Source organism: Hemicordylus capensis, chromosome 3 (assembly GCF_027244095.1).
Source record: "Hemicordylus capensis ecotype Gifberg chromosome 3, rHemCap1.1.pri, whole genome shotgun sequence".
NCBI lineage: Eukaryota > Metazoa > Chordata > Lepidosauria > Squamata > Cordylidae > Hemicordylus > Hemicordylus capensis.
This window is the reverse complement of record NC_069659.1, coordinates 114,253,882-114,269,572: the sequence shown is the minus strand read 5'-3', so window position 1 is coordinate 114,269,572 and position 15,691 is coordinate 114,253,882. Positions and strand designations below refer to the sequence as shown.

At 42.5% G+C, this 15,691-nt stretch overlaps 1 protein-coding gene across 7 annotated transcripts in view; it reads left to right on the top strand.

Moving 5' to 3' along the window:
- The window catches only part of PPEF1 (protein phosphatase with EF-hand domain 1), a 69,710-nt gene extending 58,647 nt beyond the window's left edge, over positions 1–11,063 (top strand). For all 7 annotated transcript variants that reach the window (XM_053304617.1, XM_053304619.1, XM_053304616.1 and 4 more), the window contains 5 exons: positions 298–440; positions 2,715–2,821; positions 5,754–5,917; positions 7,530–7,614; positions 9,047–11,063. In XM_053304617.1, the coding sequence (XP_053160592.1) occupies positions 298–440; positions 2,715–2,821; positions 5,754–5,917; positions 7,530–7,614; positions 9,047–9,240 (693 nt within the window). In that variant the 3' untranslated portion in view covers positions 9,241–11,063. The remainder of the gene's footprint in view (positions 1–297; positions 441–2,714; positions 2,822–5,753; positions 5,918–7,529; positions 7,615–9,046) is intronic.
- The last annotated feature ends 4,628 nt before the right edge of the window (positions 11,064–15,691 follow it).

The following is a 15,691-nucleotide window of genomic DNA, read 5'->3' as shown; positions in this document are numbered from 1 at the left end:
TGTGATCAAAACAACATGAATTGTCTTCTTCACTGCATTGGATAAAGATGTTGTGTCCGTGCAATTCTTCTATTATAATAAAGTATACACAGAAGCCCATTACTTTTGAAGGGATTATGAAGGCAGTGATTTCCCATTCTATAGCAGAAAGTCTTCAGGACTGCTGCCTTGGTTAGGCTTTTGCATTTGACTTGGTTGGTTTGCAACTATTCTCTGGTGTTGCCAGTTCCAGTCTGAAATCTTCATTTCTTAATTCAGATTTGTTAATCTGAATATTTTCTTTCCTTTTAAAATCAGGTTATTACTATTTTTTCTGCCTCTAACTACTATGCAGAAGGAAGTAATCGCGGGGCTTACATCAAACTCAATCCGGATCTGATCCCTCGCTTTGTTCAGTATCAAGTCAGCAAATCCACACGGAAACAGACTCTTCATCAGAGGTAGGTAAGGAAAGCATGCATGCTAGTTAAAAACAAAATGCTTGAATAGGAATTTAGAATGTAAAACTGTTTGGTATAAATGATGTTACAACAGTGAGATGACCAAGTTTTATGATGTTTATTGATTGAGGAAACATATGTTGCTGTTCCCTGAACAGAGCCTGTGGTGGGTACTATCCCCACCTATGTTCAATTACCTTTTTCGTATATTTAAATCCTAACATTCTTCCCCTGCCACCAATTTCCTTTAACCCAATATCCCAAAATTCCTTTTACTGTAACTTTAGTAACTGGGAGAGGCATTAGGCATGAGAATGAGCAATTAAAAGAAAAGGGAAAGGAAAGAGCCCCCTAACACACTCTGACATGGACCAAACATACTCAGTGGCTCCCAGGAGCCATGGAATGCTGAGGAGGCATTGAGGAAAGAAACAACAGCCGAACATGGAGGTGGCTAAGAACAAGGAGAGGGAATTAGCCTCCCTTAAGGTGGTGTGGTTTTGCACACGCCATATGTATGTAATTTGTGTACGTATGTATTACTTCATTTCTATGCCACCCATCGAAAATAGCTCATATGTGTGTGCAGATCAGCTGCAGGATTGTGCTCTTAGAATTGTGATTAAGGGGTTTAACTCAGGCAGGAAAGTATAAGTGATGTCCTTGTTGTCCTTTATGTCCCCTTATGTGCTTTTAGTCCTGCACCATACATATATGGACTGTAGTAAGGACAGAGGTAGCACATACAACAACCTAATTGTACTCATTTGCTAATAATTTAAGCAGGTTTAGCAACCCAAATCCTACCCCTGAATAGTATTAGCCGCCACCACCCCCATTTGCTAAGCTAGAAGAAAAAGAGGTGTTCAGAAGGAGTGATAGCTTTGGCAATGGGGCTTGCAATCCATCCATTTTGGAAAATGTTCAGAATTCAACAATGCCCTGACCCACTGTCAGCTGATCAGAAAGCTAGTCTAGTGAATAACACAGTTTTGGTTGTGGCATGTAGAGCTGATGTACAGAATTGTACTAACCAATTATTGCCAAATCCAGATTCATAATGAGGTCATTCACACAATCAAAAATAGGGATGTGTGGACCGGTCTGGCGGTTCGGTCCGGGGGTTCATAGGTTTGTGGTCGAACCGAACCACCACCACCCCCTGGTTCCATCGGACCAGATCCGGACCGCTGAGTCCGGTTCGGCAGGTCCGTGAATTTGTTTTTTTAAAATTTTAAAGTCAAGGAGAAGTACCTGCTGAAACTGCAGGGTATGTGTGTGTCCGCGTGGGTTCCCTCTCCTCCCGCCGGCCTTCCTCATCAGCACCATGGCCGCCGCAGCCAGGTAACTGAAGCATTTTCAGCCCTTTCGTGCCTCTGTAAGAGCAAACGGCTGCCATTTTGGCAACCGCTGCACATGCGCAAATGCCCTCTGCGAGACTGGGGGGGGGTTTGATGTGGGGCCGGACCAAACTAGTCCGGTTCCGTTCGAGGCCAGTCTGGCCTCGAACCGAACCAGGCCAGACAGTTCCGTGCACACCCCTAATCAAAAACTGTGTCCTACCCGGGTTTGGGAGCTGTGTGTGCTTTTCAGTTGTGTGGAAACAAGGCAGGAAGAAAACCTGGGGAGCTTTTCCTCCTACCTTGCTTCTACCCAGGTTTTTCTCCTACCTTGCTTCCACATAACCAAAAACTGGGAGCACACGCAGCTCCCAAATGGTAGGGCACCGTGTTTTGACTGTGTGAATGACCTCAGTATGTTGCTACTATAAAAGCAAATAAACTTGTTTCCCTTTTAATACATTATGTGAAGCACACAGGGTTCTTTTTGTACATGTATACATGTGGCAGTTGACTGTAGCCAATCAGACCTCCTTTCTGTGTGTTTGCGGTGAATGAGACTAGTTTATGTTCCTCATGTGTCATATTTTTTGTTTTTATACAATGTATATTGTACACAGTAAGCTAAAGTGTGAAGCAGCTCTGAATTGCTGGCAGAAAACTGAGTAATTATCAGGGGTTATTCAACACATGCAATGGTTGGTTTTTCCAGTATAGATGAATGTTTTTCAGATCAACTTGACTGTATACCACTGATCAGTTTGATCAAGCCATCTAATAAATTTAGGACTTTGAATTGTTTTGTATGCATTAGAAAACAATTTCAAAACCACTAAACTAGCTTAATTTATGTAGAAGTTTGGTTGAATGTGGAAATGAAATATTAGAGAGATTTTGATCCCCTCCTTACCCATTCTGATTATTTTCTTTGTAGGGTGACTGCGATTGAGCTATCTGCCTTAAAATGTCTGCGAGAGAAACTTTACACACGAAGATCAGAACTCATTGCAGCTTTTAGACAATATGATCCAAATTATACAGGTAACAAACTTCAATCACTAGCTGCTTCTCTGAGATTGCTGCATTTCATTGAAATGTGAATAGCTAACTATAGTAAATCAGCAGGAGGACAGGAACAGGGAGCAGAGAGTAGAAGTCGATGGGCAGTAGATCACCTGCAATAGATGGACATAAGTAGTGGGGTTTCCCAGGAGCGGAGTGAGGCTGGTGGTGACCCGTGTGTGGCCGCGGCGGCTGCCCCCTGGCCCAACCCCATCAGACACAGGGGCCCAGCTAGCCACACCCTCGCATCTGACGTCAGATGTCGGGGACATGGTCTCCCTTCCAAATGGGGCCGCACAGCCCCATTTGGAAAGGAGATCAGTCTGTGCTGCATTGGGCAGCATGGGCCAGAGTGACTCTCCCTGATCCGTTCCGGCGGTGCTGCCAATGCAGCGTGGGCCAATTTCTCTCCTAAACGAGGCCGCGCAGCCCCGTTTGGGAGGGAAATTAATCAGCCCGGCGGCGTTTGCAGCAAGACCAGGAGCGCCTCTCCTTGCCTTTAAGGAGATGCAGCGCAGGCTGATTTCAGCTCCAAATGGGGCCACACGGCACCATTTGGGACCGAAATAACGCCCCTGCATCTGATGTCATACATGGGGGGGTGCCTGATTGGTGGTGGCCCGGGTGCTTTGAACCCATTCTTCGAATGGTTGTTCCGCCCCTGGGGTACCCAAATAATTTGTATTGGGCTGGTGCTATTAACAAATTCGTAAAGAATGTAAGAACAGCCCTGCTGGATAAGGCCCAAGGCCCATCTAGTCCAGCATCCTGTTTCACATAGTGGCTCACCAGATGACACTGGAAGCCTACAGGCAGGAGTTCAGGGCATGCCCTCTCCTGCCATGACTCCCCTGCAACTGGTATTCAGAGGCATCCTGCCTCTGAGGCTAGAGGTGGCCTGTAGCCCTCCAACTAGTAGCTGTTGATAGAGCTCTCTTCCATGAAGTTATCCAAACCCCTCTTAAAGCCATCCAAGTTGTTGGCTGTCACCACATCATGTGGCAGAGAATTCCACAAGTGGATTATGCGTTGTGTGAAAAAGTACCTCCATTTGCTGGTCCTAAATTTCCTGGTAATCAATCTCATGGTTTGACCCCTGGTTCTACTGTTATGTGAGAGGGAGAAGAATTTCTCTCTCTCCACTTTCTCCACACCATGCATGATTTTACAGACCTCTATCATGTTGCCCTGCAGTCGTGCAGTCGTCTTTTTTCTAAACTAAATAGCCCCAGGTGTTGTAGCCTTGCCTCATAAGAAAGGTGCTCTAGTCCCCTGATCATCTTGGTTGCCCTCTTCTGCACCTTTTCTGGTTCTACAATGTCCTTTTTTAGATGTAGTAGCCAGAATTGTACACAGTACTCCATGTGTGGCCACACCATAGTTTTGTATAAGGGCATGATAATATTAGCAGTTTTATTTTCCCCTTCCAAATGATCCCTAGCATGGAATTGGCCTTTTTCACAGCTGCCACACATTAAGTCAACACTTACGAGCTTCATGTCCCAATTATTTTTTGCACATGAAGGTGTTCTTGTACACAAATGAGGCATCTTGAGTGTGCACGATGCTCCATTTAGCTGTCCACCACGAGCTGTCCACCACGACCCCAAGATCCCTCTCCTGGTCAGTCACCATGGCAATTTTTCCATCTGCTGCCTTTGATGAAGTGCTTTTTTATGGCTATCCTCAGGGCACTTTTGTGGAACCCAGAAACCTCTTGTCATAAACCTGGCAGACCTGCAGTGCTTACCTTATAGGCTGAAAAGAATAGGATCTCAAGTGCTAAAGTTTTATTTCTAAAACTGGTGAGCTTGGTCCTATGTTTCCTTCGACTGGCTTTCAGCCATGTGAATTGTACCAATTTAACAAGTTTCTGAGATTTCAGTCGCTAGGCCATCATCTCCAAAATACTCTGAAATATATGTCTCCAGGTCTTGCGCTGGAAATTGCCTAGATATAAGCAAGGGAGCACAGGATGTCCATCAGCTGGGGATTGGAGTGCTCTGTTTGCAAATTAGACTAATTACAAAGATCCAGATGGCTTAATTCAGACTAGTCCAGTGTGCTAAATGGAGCATTGTGCACACTCAAGATGCCTCATTTGTGTACAAGAACACCTTCATGTGCAAAAAATAATTGGGACATGAAGCTGCTTTCCTGATCATTGACGTGAATGGAACAGCAGTCATGACAGGCATGGGAGTCTTCTGTATACATCCTAAACCTTGTGGCCACAGAAATTTTTTGGATTGGGGAGGTACGTGAATTTATTCAGTTTTCGAGTTACATTTTTGGTGTCTGTCCTTTGGCAATGAACAAGTTTCCAGTTAGTATCTTATGTATCTCTGATGTCAAACTTTTAGAGAATGGTAGGGATTGTCCTCCTTGTAGTCTCCCATCTATAGCAGAAACCTAGTTGTTTACTCAAAAGAAAGTTCTACAGTCTGCAATGGGAGTTTCTCCTAGGTAAGTGTGCCTAGGATTGCATCCGTGTTTTGTTTATCAGTTTGATGTCTGTGTAGAAATCTAGAGTCTATTTATAGATGTAGGATAGAAAAAATTGTATTGTAGTTCCTATGCTTGCATTTCAGATGGATAAAACACTGCAACTATGGGTAGTAATTTGAATATTTATTTATTACATTTCTATACCACCCTATCCATCCAAAGACTCTGGGGAAAATCTGAGTATTCTGTAAAAATAACATCATTTCCCCATTCAGTTATTCCAGCTATTTAATATTTTTAGCTTCAGGGCTTTTCCTGCAACCATATTTCTATTCTGAACCTAGTGGCTCCATACACATAAATTGTTATCACCTGCAAGGTAGCTATCTGATCCTTAAAAAAAAAATTATAGAACTGTCAACTATCACATGAAATGCTCTTTATTTTATTTTATTTTTCACAGGAAGGATTTCTCCCAGTGAGTGGGCTTCAGCAGTGGAGTCTGTTTTGTGTCTAGCCCTCCCCTGGAGAACTCTGCGTTCTCGGCTGGTTCATCTAGCCCGGGATGGAAGTGTTGAATATCTTTCATCTTTTGATGACTTAGAGATCAAGCTGCCCATCAAAGAGGTGGGGTTGTTTGCTCTCCCTGCTCTGGTATTCCTGAATTCTATTTAGAAATGTAAAAACTTTATTTTATACATGTACATTAAAATACGAGACAACATCCAGCCTAACTTAGTCATGACTAAATCCCATTGAAATCTAGGGGTGTGCACGGAACCGGTTCAGTGCACACCCACGAGGTGGGTGGGGGCATATGAAGCGTGCTTTGCTGTACTGCAGAAGTCATCTAGACCAGTTCAAGAGAGCAAATGTAATTTAAGAATGGTAGGCGACGTCCAGACTAGTTAGTAATACTAAGTATAATTGAAATCAATGGGATTTCAATAGGGATGTGCATGAACCTGTTCAGCGTTTTATTCCTAGAATGCCATACAGGTTCGGAACCCTAGCATTCACGCGTCCCCCCCCCCCTGGCACTGCTGTAAAAACTGCTGGTGTGTGGAGGCTGCATTCCCTCTTGCTACCCCAGTCAGCATAATACTGGAAGTGGCAGGCGTATGGATGCGTGAGTGATGCTCGCGCGTGCCCCCACCACTTCCAGTAATACGCTGACCAGGGCAGCAAGACGGAATAGAGCCTCCCCACACCAGCAGTTTTTACAGCAGTGCCAGAGGGGGACGCGCGGTGGGTGAGGTAAGAACACCCTCTCCACACCTTAAAGGGGCCCCCGCGTTTGAACTGGTTCGAATGCTGGGGTTCCAGACCTGTACGGCATTCTAGGAGTAAAACGCTGAACAGGTTTGTTCACATCCCTATTGAAATCCCATTGATTTCAGTTATACTTAGTATTAATAATTAGTCTGGATGTAGCCTACCATTCTTAAATTACACTTGCTCCCTTGCACTGGTCTAGATGACTTCTGCAGTACAGCAAAGCAGGCTTCATATGCATCTGGAGCTTTGCCATTAGTGACTTAAGTGAACATTTTCATGTGTTTGATTTTGCTGTTCTATTGCCAGCAATGAAAATTCAATGCCATTAAAGCCTTCTGGACTGCAGCCAACACAATCCTGGTCCTATTGGATTCAACTGCAAATGTCTCATTGATTTGAAATGCACTGATTACATCTCTTTGATTTAAACAAATTAATAGAAGACAAGGGACCCAGATGATTGCAATGTAGATTTGGATATTGATTTGCTTTCTCACATTGTCATTCACACAATCAAAAACTGTGTTCTACCCGGGTTTGGTAGCAGTGTGTGCTCCCAATTTTTGGTTGTGTGGAAGCAAGGTAGGAGGAAAATCTGGGTAGCTTTTCCTCCTACCTTGCTTCCACACAATCACTTCCATCCAGGTTTTCCTCTTACTTTACTTCCACACAATCAACAATTAAACCCTGCTGGTATGGCTTGCAGATGTGGGGAGGTTCTGTGCCTACTAAGGAAAATGTCAAGCTCTCACTCCTTAGGAAGCACAGAGCCTCCCCACCTCACAAGCCACACCGGCAGGCTTTAAAGTGCCACAGAAGCAATGAGCACACCTGTCAGTTAGGTGGCTTGCTGTGCTTCTGTGAGCCTTTGTTTGTAATGTCACCGTTTGTGAAACTGCTTGCTGTGTAATAGTGTCATGCTAACACTGGATGCACTGATTTCTAACAACACATTCTTCAGGTTCAGCCATCTTTGGTGGAAACATTGTGCAGATACAAAGCTGACCTGGAGATAATCTTTAATATGATTGACAGAGATAATTCAGGTATGTAAAGACTCAGTTTCCCAGCATAGTATGTCTGAGACGGGGGAGGGGTGAGGTGTGTATGTAGTTTAGCAGGGAGCTGCAAGGAGTCGTAATGGCTGCTTAGTTTTCATCCAGTACTGGAAAGCTGACTTGGTGTAAGTGGGCATGAAGTGACAAGACAGTTGAAAGTGGGAGTCGTCTCCATGGATATAGCACAGTACACCCATTCCTTCCTATTGTCATTAAGGTGGGAAATGGGAAGTCCAGCCTTTGACTGTTTGTAAGCATGTTTTATGGGTTTCTCTACTTCCAGACCACATGCTTGTTCTGCACACTGAGAGTTGGCTACAGGTATCCACATATACAATCAATACCTTCATACCTTGACATGTATCTTCTCAGATTTAAATTTCAGGCAGCCATTAAAATAATGTCTCAATTCTTGGTGACCATTTTTTAGAGCAAGGGTTGGACAGTGATGGGAACATGTTAGGCACATCTGTACAACAAGCCTAAACAATGACAGAATCAGCCCAAAGTGTGATCTGGAAACAGAGACACACCATCACTGCGTCTTACATTGCTGCAATCCTTGGTCCTGTAGGGATTTTCTCCACAGATGGCTGTCACCACCCGTCAGTGATGCCTGGGTGTCAGTAATGATCAAGGAGGGTTCAGGTGGGATCTTTGGAGTCCATCAAACTGTGCCTGCACAAAAGTCTACAGGCACTGGCATGAGCTGACAGTGTCAGCAGCCCACGTTAGCACCTAGAAGACTCTGCACAAATGCAACATGGCTGTGTTCAGTGTGGGATCCTTCCGATAGTACATCATGCTATGCCTGTACAGAGGCCTGTAGGCACTGAGAGGCTGACACTGCGAGGGCCCCATACAGTGTACTGTAGGGACACTGCACCTAGAGATGCAACATGGTTATGACCTTTTACTATGTGGAGCCTTCCACTCCCCTCTCTAAACTTAGCTGCCACCACTACTGAATTTCAGGTAATGCCTGAGGGTGGATGGAGATGAAATCTTGCATTGCAGGCCACAGCCATTCTGCAACTGTGCAGATGCTTCCAGGTGCTGACATGGTCTCCAGACATTGCCAACCCATGCCCATTTGTCAGTTCCTAGAGGTGTCCAGGTTTTGGTATTAGCCAGTGACATCACAGACACCTCTAGATATAAGGCACCTCACATCTAGAGCTGTCTACACAAACATGGGATAAGCCTTTCCCCACTATTGACTTTCTAGCTCTGTGCAATGTGTTCCATGGAAGGGGTAGCTTTTTCCTTTGCAATCTACTGCCCTGGGCCTGTTGCAAGATGCACACCAGCCTGGCTTCCAGCCATGAAACATCTCTGATTCCTCCCTAGCTCACAGAACTAAGACTTTGCTGACTGTATGTATGTTGTCCCCAGTGACCCCATTTCCCCTCTTGTTTAGGTCTTATCTCTATTGATGAATTCCGCCAGACATGGAAGCTCTTCAACCTGCACCTGAGAATTAATGTAGACGATGACTCTATTGACAAGTTAGCCCATAGCATTGACGTCAACAAAGATGGTAGCATTGACTTTAATGAATTTCTAGAAGCTTTCCATGTGGTTCATAAATTTGAGAACAGATATAGCCAATAAAGGAGTAGAATTTACTCTGAATTCCCAGCAAGGAGCTTCTCTGCTGTCACATTTTGCTAAGAAACTTCATGACTAAATGATGGCTGCCTTAATACTGAGAAGATGGAATGAACAATGTTTCTGGGGAAAAGACTGTGTGGAGCAGAGATAACTGAGCATGATAATTTGTCAACAGATATGGGACTAATCAAGGGCATAGCTACAATTGAATGGGGGGCACAGATGTCTCCCCCCCCAACAATGCTCCTGTTTGAGGAGAGGCCTAGGGGGCCATTTTTATTTTTTGTTCCAGGATCCACTCCAACCCTGCTATGCTTCTGGAGCTAATGGGAGAGGGAGGGTGAGAGAGAGAGAGAGATGGGGGTGGGGGGAGATCTAAAAATAAAAACCATTATTGTACTACATTCTCAGATGTAACTGCAACAGTGCCATATTGAGAGTCTCAGCATTTATTCTGATTATTTATTTCTTCATAAGGCTTCTTCACATTTGATGTTTTTCCTATACAGGCATACATTGGTATAGGGGAGAAAGCATTATATACCATTATGTGTAAAAAGCGGGCATACACTCAGGAGAGGAGACTGCCCCTTCTTCTGAAGTAATTCAAAGCAATGGGGATGGACTTGGGTTTTCATCAGAAGCCTTGTACCTACAAAGGACCCACTCACATAATTACTTTGATCATCTTTTCCCTCCATAATAACTGTACCCAAATATATAATCATGTACATATGCTATAATCACATGCTGACGTAAGGTATTAGGGAGTTTTCCTTAACCCAACATTTCTGGAGTAAGCTACATTAGGAACAATTTTGTTGAATTAAAAAAATATTATTACTAAACAGGAAAATATAGAACAGCAGTAATTAACCACAATTAAACATCTGTCCACCTTCCCTGATACTTGTAGGGATTAATTCCATCTTTGAATTTCTGGCTAGATTGTCCAAGTGTAAGATATTTAAAACAAAATGACATTGATACTCCACTACATAGGAATGTATATGATACATAATTCATTAATATGCCTATAAGTACAATGCATGCCTGACTTAATATGACTATTAGGCTTTACTAAACAGATTAGGTAGAACACCACTCAGCATACAGCATGCATTTTTTGCCCTCAGAATGGTTGTATTACTTACGGCAGTGCAGGCACGATAGCAAAACATTTATTTCGTAGAGTTATGAAGTGTCCATTCACAAGAATACAATCAATAAAAGAGTTCATATACCAAAATAATATTACAAAAAACTTTAAGGCCAATCTTTTCTCTTGGGGAAATGAGCCAATTTACAAATCCCAAGCACTCAGAAACAAGGCTGAGTACTTCACGGTTGTTACAGAGTGGGTGGGGAGGAGATTGAGGTCAAATAATAGAACAGGGTAGAGACCAGAGATCTTCCAGTAAGACACTAAAATCCTCTAATGCTCAAATAATAATAATCCTGGAAATATTGACCCTTGCTTCATTGCAAACAGTTGGCTGGAGCCGGTAGTGTCAGAAAAACTGCATTCAAGCTGAAGCCAGGATAAAACATAAGCTTCCTTACACGGCAAAAAAAATGTTGTTCTGAATCAGACTTACTTCATTTGGCAAACATTTTGGTTGTCTGGGAAGAAGGAAGCTCATTGGGGCACCAGTAGAGGGAGGTAAGGGCCTTACTGCTTCTTAGTTGTTCTGGGGACACACACACCCCTTAATTGAACTTGCATGCATGCTGCTTTATTTACATATGTTCTAAATGTCCCTGATTACCAGGGACAATCCCTGTTTTCCAGTCTCTATCCCTAATAAATTATTCTCCCTGTTTTCAGAGTATCCATGTTAGTCTGTTGCAGCAAAAGATCTTGCAGCACTTACAAGACTAATACATTTCATGTAACATAACTTTTCATGGATCAAAGTGTACTTCATCAGAAGCATTAACCGTTATGCTGCATTGGAAGCAGTGTTCTCTCTAATTTTTTTCATCTGTGTGCAGAATTAGTTTTATTCTGGGTGGCAGCATCAAGCCAAGGTGAACGCACAGGCATTCAGTGGGATTAAACCTGAGCGGGATCTAAAATTAACTAAGCAGACATCAAAAACCATGTGAGCACACGCACATGCGCACGCCTTAGAAGGAACACTGATTGGAAGTAAACCTATATACAAGTACAGAGAAAAATCAAATCAAATTGGGGGTAAATGGCTATTAAATGCAAGAAGTATAGTCTGTGATTGCTTTTTGCACTTAATGGGCATTTTTATATGTATTTCTCTTCTTTATACATAACCCCATGGAACATATCCAAGCATCTTCAGAACATATACAAACTCTCTGCTCTCCAAATTTAAGAATTGAGTGTTTAAAAGCTTAAACATCGATTCGAAAATGTACATAAAGTACTTGTGTGTATGTGTCATTGCTCATTTGTCCATCACAAACACATCTGGGGACTAATTTTGTATAAAATATTGTGGAAAACTGCACTGAATATTATATGACATTCAGCACCTGTTAGATTTTATTGCCTGGGCCATAACTGGAACCAAACCAATTTTATGTTTCCAAAAATGTCTAGCCTGTCAAAGGAGTAATGTAGGTACTGTAGTTCCTTCTTGGCAGCTACAGAATAGCTTGGTTCTACTTTTATTTTAATAATTTTTCAGGTCACAAGATATTTATGTACTTGTATAGCCTGGTTTTAGTTATGTCCTGTATGTATGGCTTTCCAGCTAGTTCAGTGTTTGATCCCTGCTTAGGGATTGCTGTTGCAATCTGCTCAGGTGGTCTGGCAACGTGAGAAGTCAGTTGTCCAAACTCGACTAAAAATCCTGGCTCACATACCATGCAGTGCTACATGATGGTTGGCTGAAGTACTGCCCATGCGGCTACATGCATAAACACCATTGACAGTGATGTCAATGCCCCAGGGCAGCTCTGCTCTCTCGTAAAGTTGCACAACAGGATGTTCATTATTTCCAGTGGTGGCCTGTTGTGCAACTCTGCGTGTGCAACTTTGTGCGGAGCTGCCCTGGTGTGCAACAGCATCAACAGTCCAAGTTGCACCATTTTTTGTCTTGTAACTTCTTGTACTGGCACAATATTTTTGTTTTGTAGCTTCTTTAAAATCTTCACAGTTCTAGACAAATCCTTACTGTCACAAAGGTGGAAGAGCTTGAGGCTCTGATTGGTTTAAGATGACGAGGAATGGTCTGAGGGGTGGTCAGGTTGAACACATACTCCGACTGAGACTCATCCTCATCAGACACCCCACCTGACTCACTCCACTCCTTAGCTGCTGCCAATAAGCTTCCCCATTGGGACCTGGCAAGGCTACCAAGAAATGGTGAGCAGCAGTTGACGCTCTTCTTTCCGCAGCAATGCCATTTTAGATCCTCATGCCAGATATACTATCAGTAAGGGGGACATGGGAAATCTAAAATGATGTCACTGCTGAAAGAGGAGTGTTCACTGTTGTCCAACTCAGTTAACTTTCCAGGTTTGAAGAGCAAGGAAAGCTAACTGGGCAGCAGACACACACTCCTCTTCAGCACCATAGTGGCAGCGATGCCAATTGAGGTGCATCTGCTGCTGTTCAGTTAGTTTTCCCTAACGTTGTGGGCAGGCAGTATTCATGCATACTATGAGGGCAGAGAACCAGTATGCCAGGGATGGGGCCCAGCACAGGATTGTCCCAGAATCCCCTGCAACCTGGCACTGACCCTGATATATGAATGTTGGATATCTGAGGTGTTTTGGAGCAGTAAATGCTGTTTATAAATTTGGATAGGCTCCATTTGTATTAAAAGTAATGCTTAATTCATGTCCATATTCTGAGACACAGGGAGCAAGCACTCTTTAAGGCTTTCAACATATATGCAAACATTATTAAAGGACTTGAACAGAACAATTATACTAATAGGCACAGCATTCCTTCGGGGGGGGGAGAGAGGCTGGCCACAATTTAACAGTTAGGTGTACTGAAGCCTTTCAGAAGAGTGACCTATATAATAACTTTATGTCTGGATTGTGACCTCAACTGCAAAAGATATTGGACATTTAGATATTTAAGAGATTTAGGCTTGCTTAAGGGAATCAATTTCAACGGGCACATGCTTGGACAGATGTGAATTGCGACCATCATATGACAGGTAATATAGTATTTCTGGATTGTAAAATATGTTTGTCCACCTCTCTCTCTCTCTCCCGTTTTATACCGTTCAGGTGATTATTAGGACAAGGAATTTACTGGCTGAACAACATACTGTAACTTCAAAAGACAGATTATCACAAAAGATGCTCATCCTGCCATATGATTACATTTTCTGAAATGCAATTTTGCCTCAGCTCATTAACTACCAAGCTGCTCAGAAGAATCTCTTTCAGTCTATAGCACTGTATATTATAATACCTTCCCAAACACATTCTTGGAGAAAATGTAGGTTGTAACCGTGTTACAAGAGACCCATAACATTTGAAAATAGTGTTGTGACCCAATGCCGTGTCATATCAATGGTCCAACTAGACCAGCAGTTGGTTTCTACCCTGCTGAGGTGCAGCCCTCTGACAAAGATTATAATTTTAAACTAGTGTCTATAGTTAACAAAATAGATTAACAAATCTATTTTGTTAATTATAGACGCAAGGAAATGAACATGTTTCCTCCTCTTATTTAGCCCACCTTTTTCTAATCAACACACCAAACTAGTATCTGTACTTACAAAGGAAATTGTAATTTCTAGTATTTCTGCAAGAGACAGTTGTGGCTTAATGCACAGTACATCAGATCCCCCCCGCCACAAGTGCTTTATGAGATGTCCAACAAACCCCGTGGGTTTATAAACATCCTCTTAATTTGAAATCTACACAGTGGACACAATCAAATGCAGAGCTAGGCTCACTTAAGTGCCTTGGTTTTCAATGGCTTTAAGTGAGCATATGTTTGTGATCTATAGATACTATAGCTAGATATGAAACATACTCTGTGAAAATCCAAGCACTAAAAATAATCTCCAGTCCCAGGACTGTTACAATTCAGTACTTTATTATTTGATTTTTCTTCCTATTTAAGTGTGCCTCTGTAGTGCTTACTGCATGCAGGTATTTTATTAATCACTGGGAATCCCATTGCAATTTTTCTGGTCCATCTTCTTTTTGAATTTTCACTTCATAACTTTAGATGTATGCCATTTTATATATGAACTATCACCTATATGAAGAATGCTGTATTTGCAAAGCTCACTCTTTTTAGCTGCCACTTTGATCCTCAAGAAATTTGCTTTGAAGTAACCACCACTAAATTCAACACAATTTATCTGCAAGTAAGTGCTGTCTCAGTTTGTAGATGAAATCTGTGCAGGAAGACGGAAAATACATCACTTGAAATTGCTCACAATGTCCTTTTAATGTTGTTTCCACTGGAATGATCTGAGTTATGGCTTATTGTTCCAGTAATAACTATATTCAGTGAGGTACCATTGGAAAAGTCCAACAGAACAGTTATTTTAACATGTTTATGTTAGTACTTTAGCCAATGGCACTTTAAAGAAAAGTCACTTCTGATTAGGAACAACGGATTGGCATAATCAACAGCTCTGAACTGGGCTGGTTCAACACATGTACTAATTATTAGGTATTTTGTATTTGAATACCTTATACATAGATTAAGGCTTCAATTCTAAGCTGAATACTGTGGGACTTACTTTTAAGTAAACATGCATAGGATTGCACTATAAGCCCAATAAAAGCAAACAACGCAAATTCAGAACCAGAGTAGGACTTGTCCCCAAACAAGGGGCAACACCAGAAAAATATATATTGGGAGGGTGCAGAAGTGGCAAAGTGCATTTCAGGGGCGGGTGTGGGGAAGAGGACAAACTTTGTTCCAAAGATTTGAGGAGCCAGCATGGTGTAGTGGTTAGAGTGTTGGACTAGGACCGGGGAGACCCGAGTTCAAATCCCCATTCAGCCATGATACCAGCTGGGTGACTCTGGGCCAGTCACTTCTCTCTCAGCCTAGCCTACTTCACAGGGTTGTTGTGAAAGATAAACTTAAGTATGGAGTACACTGCTCTGGGCTCCTTAGAGGAAGAGTGGGAATAAATATAATAATTAATATAATAATAATAATAATTTCCAAAAGAAAAACATCAGTATGTTTCACAATAATGTATCCAGTCTAAACATAAATGGAAATGAGCCCATGGGGAATTGCTCTCTGTATATATTGATGCTTATATTAAAGAAAAGCACTCTGAGCATGTGAAAAGTCCCTTTACTTAAAGTTACCACAGGGCTTCAGCAATGGAGGAGTTTCTGGAGAGGCTACTTGTCTAGGTAGGCACTTGTCCCCGTGGTGGTGCTGTCTATGCTCCAACCATTTTGCAGATATAGGCCAGCAGAAGCAATAACTATCAAGTGACAGTCAATCATTGTTAAGCAAGCTTTATCT